The sequence below is a fragment of the Macrobrachium rosenbergii genome, chromosome 3 (genome assembly GCF_040412425.1).
Source record: "Macrobrachium rosenbergii isolate ZJJX-2024 chromosome 3, ASM4041242v1, whole genome shotgun sequence".
NCBI classification, from domain to species: domain Eukaryota; kingdom Metazoa; phylum Arthropoda; class Malacostraca; order Decapoda; family Palaemonidae; genus Macrobrachium; species Macrobrachium rosenbergii.
The window spans coordinates 33,946,055-33,961,359 of record NC_089743.1 but is presented as its reverse complement, the minus strand read 5'-3'; the positions used below and the strand labels follow the sequence as shown (position 1 = coordinate 33,961,359).

The window sequence follows — 15,305 nt, the reverse complement described above, 5'->3', positions numbered from 1 at the left end:
TTGTTATCCAATACGATTAGTAGCAAAACAACAGTTTCCCGTTCGACTGTTTATGGCTGTACGCATTTACGCAAGAGTATAACATTACTGACAATACTTTTATCATTCTCTTTTACTTTTTTAACTAGCAGATGGAATAAAGAGATGGAGGAAAAGAAGTTAGTCTATTGTAAGTTGGTCTCTCTTGCTGCCTGCGCCTGTGCGAAATCTAAAACTATTTCCTAAATATTTTCGTACCGGTATCAATTGCTAACCCCAACGTAAACTTGAAATATCGTAATTCGAGCACTACCTGTATTTGATAATTGTCTTTTCTTTATTAACCAACTTGTACTGATTTATGGGATATTTTAATTCTAAGATGAGGTGCTTAGCTGCTGGGTTTCGTGTATCCTAGCCTAATAAATGGCTAATCTGGCAAAATGGCTAATCTGGCACCCTCCAGGTCCCAGTGACGCCGGATTAGTGATGGTCAACCTGTATATATGTATATGTATATGTATATATATATATATATATATATATATATATATATATATATATATATATATATATATATATATATATATATATATATATATATATATATATATATATATATATATATATATATACAGTAGTAGTACTTGAGTTATGAAAATTAAATTCGCCTTGCGATATTCAATTTTGTGATGGGGTTTGCAATTAACACTGATAAGACAGTATTTTGAATATATTTTTAAATTTCCTGTGTGACAGGCACAGGCAGCAGCATACAATCAGGCAGCGAGAGACACCAAATTACAATAGACAAACCTGTTTTCCTTCATCTCTCTATCCCATCTTCTAGTTACATAAGTTAAAAAAGTAAAAGAGAATGATAAAATTGTTAGTGACATTATGCTTATTGCATAAAAGTGTACAGCCATAAACAAATGAGCCGTTTTGCTATGAACAACCAAATTGGATAACAGCTGTTTTGCTTGCATTTCAACCATCGTACCATGGTAAACAATTACCATAGTTATGTTACAAACAAGAAGCAGAATAGGACTGAAATAATTTTACATTATACCCTTACCCTTATTCGCTATGGAGAAAAAATCGCCAAGGAAAGATAGTGCTAAATTTAAGCTGCAAGTTGTAGCTGAAGCTGAGAAAACAATGTTCACGCTGCTAATGACTATAAATTATCGTACATCAGCAATGTGAATGAAACTCCCGTAAACTAGACCATAAATAAAACTGGAGAGAAAAGTATTTTAATCAAAACTACTGGGCACGAAAGGGCACATTTTACTGTTGTTTTGACACTGATAAAAGATAAATACATAAAGCTCATGTTATGATGAAATAAGCGAAAATAGCAAATGGAATCTGTTGATTTTTTGCACAAAAAACATGCCCTAACGCAATCTATTAACAAAAAAAAATAATTTAGTTCATAACGCGACGTATTTAAGTCATACTTCAACTTAAAAACATCTTATATAATGAAAAATAACTATGTTCCATATAAACAGAGTATCTAGAGATTCATTTACGCTAACTAGAAGCAAGAAAATCCGCCCTGAATTCAGTTAAATACAGTGAAATAAACTTACCTTGTAATTGCCCTCAGCTGATTTCCAAACCAAAACAATGATCGCTATGTTTGTATTTTATAATACAATAATATGAGAATACATACAATATTCTTGGATACAGTGAAGTAAAGCAAACTTTTTAAAAGATACATGGGAAAGATGCATATTTGTTATATTTGTATTTTAAAATACAATACTAATATGTGAATATTACATATGCTACTTTTATATGATGTGACCCCCTTAAAATTTGCTTCAAAATTAGGTCTTCAAAAGTCACATGATACAAGGGTATATACGGTAAACTCATAAAAAAAAAAAAAACACTAAAATTTGCTGCTTTATCATCCCCCTCCTCTTCTGATTTTTAGTTATACTGTACATAGCCCTCAAAAGCCTGGCATTGTTCAAGTATGCCGACGATGGAACAAATCTTGGGGGGTACCCCACCCTTACAGTGCATGTCTGATTCTTCTTGGTGTTACTCAATTTCTTTTTGCACTGAATTATCATAAGTCTATCTGCACTGAACCTCCAGAATTAGCTGATATTAATAATTACTATACCGTATAATTATAGAGTATACTGAATAGTTTAGGATAGGCTACCATGTATGTACAGATACTAAATACCCTTGTATAGAATAGGCTACATTCGGGATAAGTTTTTTTCCAACAACCGATGGGGTTTTTGGAACCTATATACCATAATGTAGGCTAGACGAATTTTTGTGTTATTCAATTTCCCTTTGTACTGAATTGTCAAAAGTCAATCTGAATGAACCTCCAGAATTACCTGATATTTATAATTACTACACCATATATGTATAAAATATACTGTATAGTGTAGGCTAGGCTACCATTTATGTATAGATACTAAATACCCTTGCATAGGCTATGCTGAATTTGGGAAAAGTTTTTTCCAACAAATGATGGGGTTGTTGGAGGGTACCCCATTGTAGTATATATATATATATATATATATATATATATATATATATATATATATATATATATATATATATATATATATATATATATAAAATAAAATCCTGAGGAAACGGAAACACTGGAGTGCTGTGAGGCCTTTCGACGCTGTGTCCTTTACTTAGCAGACTGAAGAAATATAAAAGTATGTTTACAAAGAAAGCTCATATAAATGACAGATGGGGATTATAAAGGAAACATATGTACCTGGAATCCAACACAATTGAAGAATTAGTAGAACTGCCAAAACAGGATTAAATATTTAAGAGGTTTTTTACAAAGGATTAGGATCAACTGTTCAGGAGCAGGGACAGGACAATTAAAAGATTATACAGGTTCGTGACTGACCACCTAAAAATTTTTAGTACAACACAATAATTCTCTTTTTTTGTAAACAATAATAACTTTTTGCAAGATGAACATTTTTACAAATAAAAATTATATTAAACATACAGATATATAGAAAATATATATCAAGTAGCTAACTTGTAATTAAGTCAGCGATTTTATCTTTTAGGTCATTCTTGAACATTTTTCTAATACAGGGGTCCAAATAATACAAGCCAGGGCTAAGATTAAAATTACAACTGGAAGTAAAAAGTTAAGTATACCTTAGTTTTACCAGACCACTGAGCAGATTAACAGCTCTCCTAGGGTTGGCCCGAAGGATTAGACTTATTTTACGAGGTTAAGAACCAACTGGTTACTTAGCAACGGGACCTACAGCTTATTGTGGAATCCGAACCACATTATAGCGAGAAATGAATTTCTATCACCAGAAATAAATTCCTCTAACTCTTCATCAGCCGGCCGCGGGAACTGAACTCCGGCCCATTGAGTGACAGTCTGAAGCTCAATCGAGTCGGCCAACAAAGGGCTCACAACAACTGGAAGTAAGCTGGATAATAGCAGACTCCAATAGTTTTCTTGAAGAGAAATCTTTCGATCTGGCAATCACTGAACTTTCAGTCCAGTTTATCCTGTGAGAGTTTTCACTTAAATGAATGAATATAGCATTGGATGCTTGCCCAGTTTTGACTGAATACTTATGTTGCTTAATACGTACATCTAAATCTTTGCTAGATTGGCCAATATAAAAAGAGGGGCAATCCAAACATGGAATTTTATATATTATGTTGTTGTTTTCTTTAGGGCTATTTTTTATTAACATTCTTTTGAGTGTGTTATTATAAGAAAAAACGAGGTTTACATTAAAGGTTTTAACAATGATTTTATGTTTTCAAAACCACTAAAATAAGGCAAGCTAAGAATGTTCTTAGGGGTTTCTTTCTTCATGTTACTTTCACTAAAAACTTTTTGTGGGCTTTGTTATAACAAATATCTAGTATATGTGAAGGATAACATAAATCTGTCCCTATTTTTCTTATGTATTCAATTTCTTTATCCAAATACTGGGGACTGACAATGTGCAAGGCTCGTAAAAACATAAGAAGAAAAAATTGATATTTTGATGTTGAGGTGATGGCCTGAATAAAAATGGACATTAGTTAAGTTGTTGGTTGGTTTCCTATAAATATTGAATTTACACTGAAATAGTTCTCTATGTATTAAAACATCTAAGAAAGGGAGGCAATTGTCTTTTTCTAATTCTAATTCTAACGTTAGCACAGCGACCCGGGAAATTTGAAAATTAGTGCGGAAACATTAGAAATTACTCTAGCTGAAATTTGTGCCGGATTACTGATTGTTCCAGACTACTGACTGCCGGATTAGTGATGGTCAACCTGTATGTATATATATATATATATATATATATATATATATATATATATATATATATATATATATATATATATATATATATATATATATATATATATATATATGTGTGTGTGTGTGTGTGTGTGTGACTTCTCATACTATGTATCAGTCCTTTGTCAATGGCTTAGAAATCAAATCAAATCCAGTCAGGACCCACACCCCGTCTATTATTTTTCACCTTATATACTGTATATATTTATATATATATATATATATATATATATATATATATATATATATATATATATATATATATATATATATATATATATATATATATATATCACATTACCACAGGTGAAAAAATAAGGTCCTGACCGATTTGATTTGATTTCTAAGCCATTGACAAAGGACTGATACATAGTAAGAGAAGTCACACACACACACACACACACACACACACACATATACACATATATATATATATATATATATATATATATATATATATATATATATATACTGTATATATATCGACGATCTATTGCTAGAACTTGCGATAATTTGTGTCGTCATAGAGCTGGAGGAAGGAGTGAAAGGCGCTGACCAGCGCTTTCATGTATTTCCCACACCTCCTCAGGGTCAAGTGATACAAAAAATCATTGTTTGTTACAAAGACACCTCTGTGGCAGCAATACATAAACATAAAACTACCATACTACTATTTGAAAACTAATTGTCTAAATATGTTGTCTATAAGTAGCTCAAACCAGTCTGTCCATCCCGGGGCTGCTGTTGATCAAATCTACATGAGTTTTCTTTATTATACATGTCTCAACAATGTTTCTTTTTGTGATGTGTTTACAGAACTTGATCTCATTAGCTTCTTTCCAATTCATGGTGTGGTTGCAGTCATTCATATGTTGAAACAAACTACTTGCAGTATTCCCTGTTCTGACATTATATTTCTGGATCGGGTCCCGTGTCAGCCGGTGAAAAGGTCCATTCAGCACTTATTTCTAGGTAATTCCGTTGATAGATACCAGAGAAAGCTAAATGAAATGCTGGAGTTACTACCCCCAGAGCGAGCTCCATTAGATGGAGTCGTGTATGGAAAAGGGTGAACTATAAAAACACGGAACCTTATCCTATAGAGATCCCAAAGTCAAAAGTCCCACAGAGAGGTGCCGTTACAAACCCATGCACCACTCGCGGACAGTACACAAATCACCGCTAGCCTCATTCCATTTCAGCAAGCACCTACGGTCACACGTGTTTTCGTTGTGCTTTTTATCTTGTGCTTATTTGCATCATTATGGCATCCTCGCAAGGTCTTTCTTCATCAAAGTTGAGTACCAGTGTTAAGTTTTTTATTTGAGGCGATTGAGGCTCCATATTTCCCTTTAGTCTAGTAATTAAGGGGATTTATAACGCCCGTCTCGATCTCCTCTCGCGGCCTCACGTGACCTCCATGCGAGGTTCGCGAACTTGGGTCTTTTTCACTGTTCCTCTTCATGTTTAGGATTATTTTCCTATTCGTGAAGTCTAATTAGTGATTTTGATTGATTAACTTTTGTGTCCCTTTGCTTCGAGAGTGAAGGCTGTCGTTTAGGCTTCGGGCTACCCCCTCGGGCCTATTCGCCTCTTATCATTTCCTTAACATGCCTTATTTTTGCCCTTCACTTCTCTTAGCTTCTGGGAATTTTATTTTCGTTGGTACTGTTAAGATTATTTGTTTAATCTTTGCCCTTGTGTTCGGATGCATTTGATATTTGTTGATTATTATGGATATTTCTTTTGTTAGAGGGCGGCCATTTCCCTTCACGTCCACATCGGGTTGGGTATGGTCCTCCTCTTATATTCGTTTTGTTAATTTTTTATCCATTTATCATGGGTTGGTTGTTAGCTTTAGTATTACCTTTTCTGGGGCGTTAGGCTATTGCCCCCCCTTTTTTCCATGAAAAAAGGGGGGTGGTCGATCATTCGTTTTCGTTCACATGTCCATCATTGTGTTTTGTGTACGTTTTTCCAATGTGGCGCTCTCCTTAAGTTTTGGCTGGGGTCTTTTCATCTTATGTTTTCCCTTCCCCTGTTTCGGCTTTTCGCGTAGCCTAATAAGCCTCTTGTTCAAGCTGAAATAGCGAGGGATGTCGTAGCTTCCCTCTCCCTGAAGCCGCTTAGGCTAATAAGCCTCTTGGTTAAGCTGGGATAGCGAGGGACATCACGTAGCCTACCCTAGTTTTGTCATTTCATAAGGTTAGTTTCCAGTTATTGGTTATGTCGACACACCCTTACCCCTCCCTCCTCCCGAGTGCTCTCTCTCCCCTTGATTCGTTTTCAATCTTGTTAACTTATCAAGGCTTGGGAGCATTCCTATCCTTTTAGCCTATAGCCTGTGTCCCCTTCCTCTGCATTGTTTGGCCTGCCCTTGGTACAGTCTCTGACTTTACCAGCCTATACCCCTCCAGGGACTGCTGGTGGCCGGGGGAGCTTCCCCCTCTCCCGTCCACCATCTTTGGCCTTCTTTGCCTCCTCCCCCCCCCTTTCTGACCATGGAGGTTGTTCCTCTCCCTCTCCGGCTTCTCTCGCGCTTGCTGGGTAGCTGTCTCAGTCAGCAAGTGGACGTGAGGACCCGGAGCGCCCGGATTGTGCATTCCCACTCTCTGGTCGCTTCTTTACGGTTCTTCCTCCTGGTCTATTCATCCCTCCCCTCCGTACGTCATCTCCGGCGTGTTGTTTAATTAGACGACACTCCGGTTTAGTCCTATTCTCGTGGCCAGTTAGTGTTTTCCACCTGACTGTCTTCGTGTCCGGACCTTTGACGTTCCCTTCCTTTAGCTAACCACTGTCTGCTTTTCTGTTATTCGAGGCGCATTCCTTGCTTCCCGCTCCGGCGGTTCTAGTGTTTACCGGTCTTCCGTTATCGCTAGTTTCAGAATTTCATTCTCAGTTGCCGGGAATGCGCTTACTCCGGACAGTTTTAACATTCCCATTTTATTTTGTATCCGTCACATACTTTTAAGGCATGTTACTCCGGCTAGTTCCGGTATATTTATTATGTTTATTTTGTATGAGATTTTATTTTAATCCGGTTGCCTTCCGGATCATTCCGGCAGGTTTCACGGTTTTATTATATATACTAATGTGTTGCTCCGGCACCTTACACGGTGTACTCATAATCTCATACTTTTACAGGTGGTGCGCTGCCAAGAACAGGGGTGCTCCGCAGCCCTCCACCAGGCCAGCGGCCACGAAGTTTGTCGGTCCCACTCTGGGTGTGCGGTCCACGTAGGGGATCTCATTGTTTGGCACCCTGACGGATGTGATGTTTGCTATGCTCTTTACGAGCAAGCTATCGATGATTCGGTAGGTTGTCATATATCTTTCCTTTTTAGCCAAACTGTATTTTATACGAATTACCGATTTCCCCCCCTTCGGGGCCTAGGTTGGAGTTGGATCGACGGTCCCCCTCCACCAGTCAAGTTTTATCAGGCTCCGTCCAAGGATCTCGAGGACTTTGTGGAAGATCTTTTGCAGAAACAGGCTATAAGGAAAGTGAGGACACTGAAGTTCCAAGGCAGGCTCTTCAGTGTTCCCAAGAAGGGTTCCGACAAGCGGAGAGTAATTCTGGACTTGTCCCGTCTGAATTCCTACATTCGTTGCGACAAGTTTCTTCGGATGCTTACAGTCTCCCAAGTTCGGACCCTACTGCCCGTGGAGCCGTAACCACCTCTTTAGATCTTTCCGACGCCTATTATCACGTCCCGGTTGCGAGAAGGTTCTCCCCCTTTCTGGGGTTCAGGCTCGGAAGGCAGGCATATTCCTTCAAGGTGATGCCTTCGGCCTCAACATAGCCCCAAGGATTTTCACCAAGTTGACAGACACGGTCGTACAACAACTCCGGTCTCAAGGGATTACGCTGGCCGCGTATCTAGACGACTGGATCATCTGGGCATCCAGCGTCGAGGAATGCCGGAGGGTTACATCCGTGGTGGTTGGCTTTCTAGAATCTTTGGGCTTTCGTGTAAACAAGGAGAAGTCCCGCCTAGTTCCGAGCAGTTGTTTTCAATGGCTGGGAATCCAGTGGGATCTGAATTCTCACAAGCTCTCTCTTCCTCCTCCCAAGAGGAAAGAGATAGCCAGAGCAACCAGACAGTTTCTCAAGTCCAAACGAGCCTCTCGACAGGCCCAAGAAAGAGTCTTGGGCTCCCTTCAGTTCGCTTCAGTGACAGATCTGTTGCTGAAGGTAAAACTGAAAGATATCAACAGAGTGTGGCGGAGTCGAGCAAATATCAGCCTCAGAGACAAGGTGTCTCTGATTCCTCCCATCTTGAAAAAGAGACTCCGGCCTTGGTCGACTGTCAAGAGCCTGTCCAAGTCAGTCCCCCTGCAATTTCCTCCTCCGGCGTTGGTTATCCACACAGACGCCTCCCTAAGCGGGTGGGGAGGATATTCTCAACACCAAGAAGTGCAGGGGACTTGGTCCCCCATGTTCCACCAGTTCCATATAAACGTTCTGGAGGCCATGGCGGTCTTTCTTACCTTAAAGAAGCTTCTTCCCCCCAAGAAGATTCATATAAGGCTGGTTCTGGACAGTGCCACGATAGTCCACTGCATAAACAGGGGAGGTTCAAAATCCAGCCAGATCAACCAGGTAATGATTGCACTTTTCTCCTTGGCGTGCAAGAACAAGTGGCACCTGTCTGCCACTCATCTTGCAGGGGTCCGGAACGTTGTGGCGGATTCTCTATCAAGGACAACTCCCCTCGAGTCGGAGTGGTCCCTAGACAGGGTCTCGTTCAATTGGATCTGCAACCAAGTTCCGGGCCTGGAGGTAGATTTGTTCGCAACCAAGCTCAACAACAAGCTTCCTCATTACGTAGCTCCCAACCTGGACCCTCAAGCTCTCTTCACGGACGCAATGTCATTGGATTGGAACAGGTGGAAGAAGATTTATCTGTTCCCTCCAGTAAACTTGTTGTTAAAGGTCCTTCACAAACTCAGGACATTCAAGGGTCAAGTAGCTCTAGTGGCTCCCTACTGGCCAAAGAGCAGCCAGTTTCCACTTCTGCTGGAACTGAAACTTCGCCACATCCAAATCCCCAGTCCGAAACTAACACAAGTAGTACAAACTCAGACTGTGTCAGCTTCCTCAAAAATTCAAAATGCCCTGGCTTTGTGGACTTTATGAAATTTGCGGCTCAAAGAGATGCTAATGTTGATCCTGTTAATACCATGTTCTTGGAATCAGATAAGCGGGTCTCCACTCTTCGGCAGTATGACTCAGCAGTTAAGAAGCTAGCACTCTTTTTGAAAGAATCTGAGGCTACAGTAATGACCATAAATTTGGCAATCTCCTTTTTTAGATCACTGTTTGAGAAGGGTTTAGCCTCCAGTACTGTTACTACAGTCAAGTTGGCTTTACGAAAAGTATTTTTGTACGGTTTCAAAATTGACCTCACAGATCCTTACTTTTCTTCCATCCCTAAGGCCTGTGCATGACTGAGACCAGTAATCCGTCCACATACGGTTTCCTGGTTTTTGAATGATGTGTTGAAGTTAGCCTCAGATATCGATAATCAGTCTTGTCCCTACCTTTCCTTATTGAGGAAAACATTGTTCTTAGTTAGCCTAGCTTCGGGTGCTAGAATTTCAGAGCTGTCTGCACTCTCTAGGGAACCCAACCATGTCGACTTCCTTCCACCAGGGGAGGTTTTGCTGATTCCTCACCCTAAATTCCTAGCCAAAAATGAAGATCTGCAGAATAGGTGGTCGCCTTGGAAAATTCTCCCCCTTCCTCAAGACCTGTCCCTGTGTCCAGTTCATACACTGAGGGCTTATTTAGACAGGTCCTCTCACATCTCATCTGGGCCTCTCTTTATCAGGGGTGGGGGGAATATCTCTATGTCTGCTATTAGACAGCAAATCCTTTACTTCATCAAGCAGGCTAATCCTGACTCAGTCCCAAGAGTTCATGATATTAGAGCTGTGGCCACCTCCATTAACTACTTCCATTACATGAATTTCTCGGATCTTACCAAATACACTGGTTGGAAGTCGCCCTTGGTTTTCAAACGTCACTATTTGAAATCCTTAGAAGCTCTCAAATTCTCAGCAGTCGCGGCAGGGAACGTTGTCCCTCCCTCTGGTACCCTTTCTGATTCCTAGTCAATTCTTCCTCCACTGCCTCAGTTATCCCCTTCCAGTCATTTTAGTCAGGCGTGCCTTGACTTTCTCACCTGACCGTGTTATCAGTATATTTGTCTGATTGACACATTTATGTTATAATGTTTTCAATTTTGTATAGTTATTTTGTTTAAGTATATTTTTTATATTGTCATGTTAATTTTAAGCTCCCATCAGTTACATTTGTACATTATTTGTTATTATTGCTAGCAATTAAAATTTTTTGGTGGACCTCTGGTCTTCTGTTCCCCTTACATTTTGTTATCTCTTACAGTTTAAGAATGATATTTATTTCTCTGTTAATTTTTCACCGGCTGACACGGGACCCAATCCAGAAAAGGGATTTTGACAAAGGAAAAATCTATTTCTGGAGAGGGGACCGTGTCACCCGGTGACCTACCTCTGTCATGTGTCGTCTCCCCCCCATAGTAAACATCATTCTGGTGGGGTGTTGCTTTCATGGAATGCGGCTAGCGGTGATTTGTATACTGTCCGCGAGTGGTGCATGGGTTTGTAACGGCACCTCTCTGTGGGACTTTTGACTTTGGGATCTCTATAGGATAAGGTTCTGTGTTTTTATAGTTCACCCTTTTCCATACACGACTCCATCTAATGGAGCTCGCTCTGGGGGTAGTAACTCCAGCATTTCATTTAGCTTTCTCTGGTATCTAGCAACGGAATTACCTAGAAATAAGTGCTGAATGGACCTTTTCACCGGGTGACACGGTCCCCTCTCCAGAAATAGATTTTTCCTTTGTCAAAATCCCTTTTATGTTCTTTTAATCTTGTTTCGAGATCCTTTCCACTCTTTCCCATGTACTTTTTATTACACTGATTGCAAAGGATCTCATATATGCAACCATTCTTCTGTAGAGGGGAACTCCTGATTAACATGTTCTCAAGTACATAGTTCTTAAAAATGACATTAACTTTAAATGGTATCAACAGCCCAGTGATGGCCATAATCTGGTTACTTTATGGTAAAACAAGAAGGTTTTTCACATTAAAATCACTTCTATGCCCAGCTTCATAAAGAGTTTTACTTGCTTTAAAGAAATCTGTCAATAAAATCACAAGGGTAGCACAATAGTTTTTATGTTTATGTATTGCTGCCACAGAGGTGTCTTTGTAACAAATAATGATTTTTTTGTATCACTTGACCCTGAGGAGATGTGGGAAATACACAAAAGCGCTTGGTCAACTCCTTTCATTCCTTCCTCTAGCTCTATGACATATATATATATATATATATATATATATATATATATATATATATATATATATATATATATATATATATATATATATATATAATATCTTAATATCAAATCCACGCTACCATATATGCCTATAAACCTACAGTATCGTGTGTTGCGTTGCGTACGTGAGGAAAAATGAGAGGTTTGCTTTTTTATGTAAAATGTTTTTTAGGCAAAATAGTTCAAACAAATTGTTACCTACCATACTGTGTTTTGTTCATGAGAGAGGAAGAGAAAAAGTGGTTTGCTTGTTTTACAAAGTGTATTTATACAGTACATGTATTTTGTTACAAATACAGTATGTGAAGATAAGCTAGCTAATTTCCATTTGCATCAAGTGCTCAGTTTAAAGTGTGATGATTCTTACAAGCATACTGAGTGTTTATGGTTATGTGGTATTGACAGGGTAGGGGGAATAAGGGTACAGTTGTCATTTTACACCCACAGAGTTTTATTTGACCTTATCTGACAGGGCTTTGGCTGTATTAATCTGTATAACTCAAAGATTGTTAAATTATCTCAAACTTTTACATACAAAATTCATGGAATGAATGGAAAGAAATATTTCAAATATGTTAATAAAAGATATCTCACCTTGTCCTACATTGAAATCTTCGCCAGTGGCAGTAAAGGTTAGTGTTAATTCAGCGTCCACTCTGACTCCTTTCAAGTCTGTCACACGTCCAGGGGGATACGCATTTGCATCTGGAAAGGTGCCTGTGGATTGGCCATGAATACCTTCACTGGAGCTAAAATTGAATGTTCCAGCACTTGTAAGTAAATCACCAGGTATTCTGAGACTGCTGCCGCAACAAGCAAGGTCGAGATCTGAGTAATGAAAAATGATAAAAGAGTAAGTTATTTTTCAGAATCCTATGTATTTTCCATTCAGAGAGAATACCACTCAGCTTGTCTCTCTTACAGTAAAATCTACAATTAAAAAGGCATTAAATGTGTTGTTAATACTCAGCAGTGTTTCTGCTAAACTTTTGGGAGATATAAATTTTTGTTGCTACAATAGTTTTGCTCTAGACAACATATTTATAACTTCATTCAAAGTTACTTTTTAACTTTGACACATATTAATAATGGATATATAATTCCATATACCATGGTACTCTCCTAGATTTTACTGGTTTCCTATGAGCATGAAATTCCAAGATTATAAGAATTAAACATTTTGAGAAGATTTTTAACACCCATGCCAGGCAACTATCTAAAACTTTTTAGTATAAAAATCACTGTTATACAAGTCTCATCGGGTCCTCCACTCTTCCAACATCTTAAAGAAATTTTTTCATACATTAGATTCTTCACTCTTAAAAAAAAAAAAAAAAAAAAAAGTCTCAAGGCATTAAAAGTGATGTTTTCATTTTATTCACCTAAAACCCTCTATTTCATTCTAACGCCTAGACACAATAGTCCCCAACACAACTTTTTGATGGGAAGTCTAGACCAGGTAAGCAGTGGCATACAAAGCAACTACCTGAAGGCCAACTAACTTGTGGAAACCTCTATTAATTGCCAAAATATTATTCCATATAAGCCATTTTCTGTCACAGAAAATCTGCACTTTCCTAACCAGTCTGTCTCTCTTCAAAGGATAGTCTTACCACAAACCATATCAAGGAGTCTTGGAAAAACAGCCCATGAGGGTTGCCTCCTGTGACCAAAACTAAAGTGAGAAATAATTTGACTGGATGCACCTTGTGAAGGTACAGTCATCCAAAGCTTACATTTGGTCATAAAAGTCACATTACTGGCAATACTGTACAGTCAAAATCCTTTCACTGACTTTGAGATAGGAAGGACCTCCCTGGAAGACTTTTAACTCATGAATTTATTTTGCTGTGGCTATGGTTTCCCTTACAAATGGCTTTATTGAAGCAATGGAAGCATTCTCTATGATTCCTGGACACTAATCTAGTAGGGCTGTTCAGTTAGATAAAGTCTTAAGTTTGGCCACTGTCTTAACAGTGGTTATTAAAAGTCTATGTTGAAGAACACCTCTAGAGACCTCATTGAATAACTCTACTTTTGGAGTTTGTTTGTAGTTAAGAGAAAAAATCAATTTCAATTAACAATTGGCCTCTTGTCAACTTAACAGACGAGGAGATCTGTTTATTAATAAAGATTTAGTCCTTTACACCTTATGATGAATACATCTTAACTGTGGAAAGGAAGGAAGGCAAATACATCAGTTGTTCTGTAAGTTTCCTACTTCTCCTATGTCTTACAGTATTTACTTCCAATACATAAAAAGTCTCTTTATGTAGTAAGAGATTTGAAAGGCAGAGGCCAGTTTAGAAGGGAAACCATATTTTAATTCCCTTATGCGGAAAGCATTTACATTTCCTGTCTAAGAATAATATTGCTAGCTGGGGAAGTATTAAATTTACTTTAAAGTAAAATGAAAAGGATTGTGTGATGTTTTTAAGCATGCAAAGCAACCTAGTTCGGTACATAAATAGCTGCTTCACTTACATCACCACAAAGGATCTAAAGAAATCTGCTTTCTTTATGAGGAAAGAGATTTAGAGCAATTACAATCAAACAAATGATTTACCTTCCTTATTAGGGGATATTATTTCACTACAGTTAAAGCCCTTCGATCAGACAACTACAAATCAAGAACTACCCCTAATCTTGCAATAACAAAACCTGAATTACAGCAGATGACTTGATATTAATTTTCTCATAATATCAAAATGCATATAATATATGAAGGACAGAGAATATGAAAGAAAATAAAAGGTTACTGTTCAAACAAAATAAAATCATTTCATTAATTTAAAAGATCAGGCTATTCTTCTGTAGTAAAGTACAGCTCGGTACCATTTGACATCTGCTGAAAGGACAATTATAATTAGGTTGTGAGGCCTTCCATACTGATTTTGTAAAACCTGTTTGAGGATGGCCTCAACAACCTGATGATCAAAACAGTAATCTAAAAATGGAGGTGTGAAGGCACTATTAATACTTTTGAGCAGCAAAAAGCAGTCCTACCACCTACTTTTGCCAAAATCAACAAGAAAACCATGTTTGTTCTCATTATCATTCAGTCACAAGCTTGTAAGGGACAGCATTGCGATCCTATGGGCACGTGTGGGTGAATCATCCAACGGACAAAAACAAGACAAAGTATCCCGCTTTCTCTCTCTCCCTCCCGTGCGTAAGCCAGAGGGGACCGCAACTTCTACCATACAATATTTCTGTCTGTTTCCCTATAACCAATGTTGTCTCGATTCATGTACAATCACCACTACTTGCATTGCCATGCAAGCATTCCAATCATGTACTCATAATGTTCCACCAAATCTTGTGTGTCAAACTGTATGTTTCCATTTGTGAAGACACATATATCATGCTACTGCACTGTATTCATTTATCTGTCTTGAATCTCATGCAAATGTCTATATGTGGAGTTTCCTGGCCTTTCCATTGATATATGCTTTTTCATTGTACGTTTATTTTGCCTCTCACAATTGCCATCTGTTTTTCTGTTATGCAGTGAATAAATATGAGATTCACTGATCGGGATTATGAGAGAGAGAGAGAGAGAGAGAGAGAGAGAGAGAGAGAGAGAG

The 15,305-nt window shown here is 38.3% G+C and overlaps 1 protein-coding gene across 1 annotated transcript in view; it reads right to left on the bottom strand.

The window, feature by feature from the left end:
* The window catches only part of LOC136850788 (calcium-activated chloride channel regulator 1-like), a 308,332-nt gene that overhangs the window by 5,237 nt on the left and 287,790 nt on the right, over window positions 1–15,305 (bottom strand). Inside the window, exon 15 of the mRNA XM_067124788.1 lies at window positions 12,313–12,546. Coding sequence (XP_066980889.1) covers window positions 12,313–12,546 — 234 coding nt within the window. The remainder of the gene's footprint in view (window positions 1–12,312; window positions 12,547–15,305) is intronic.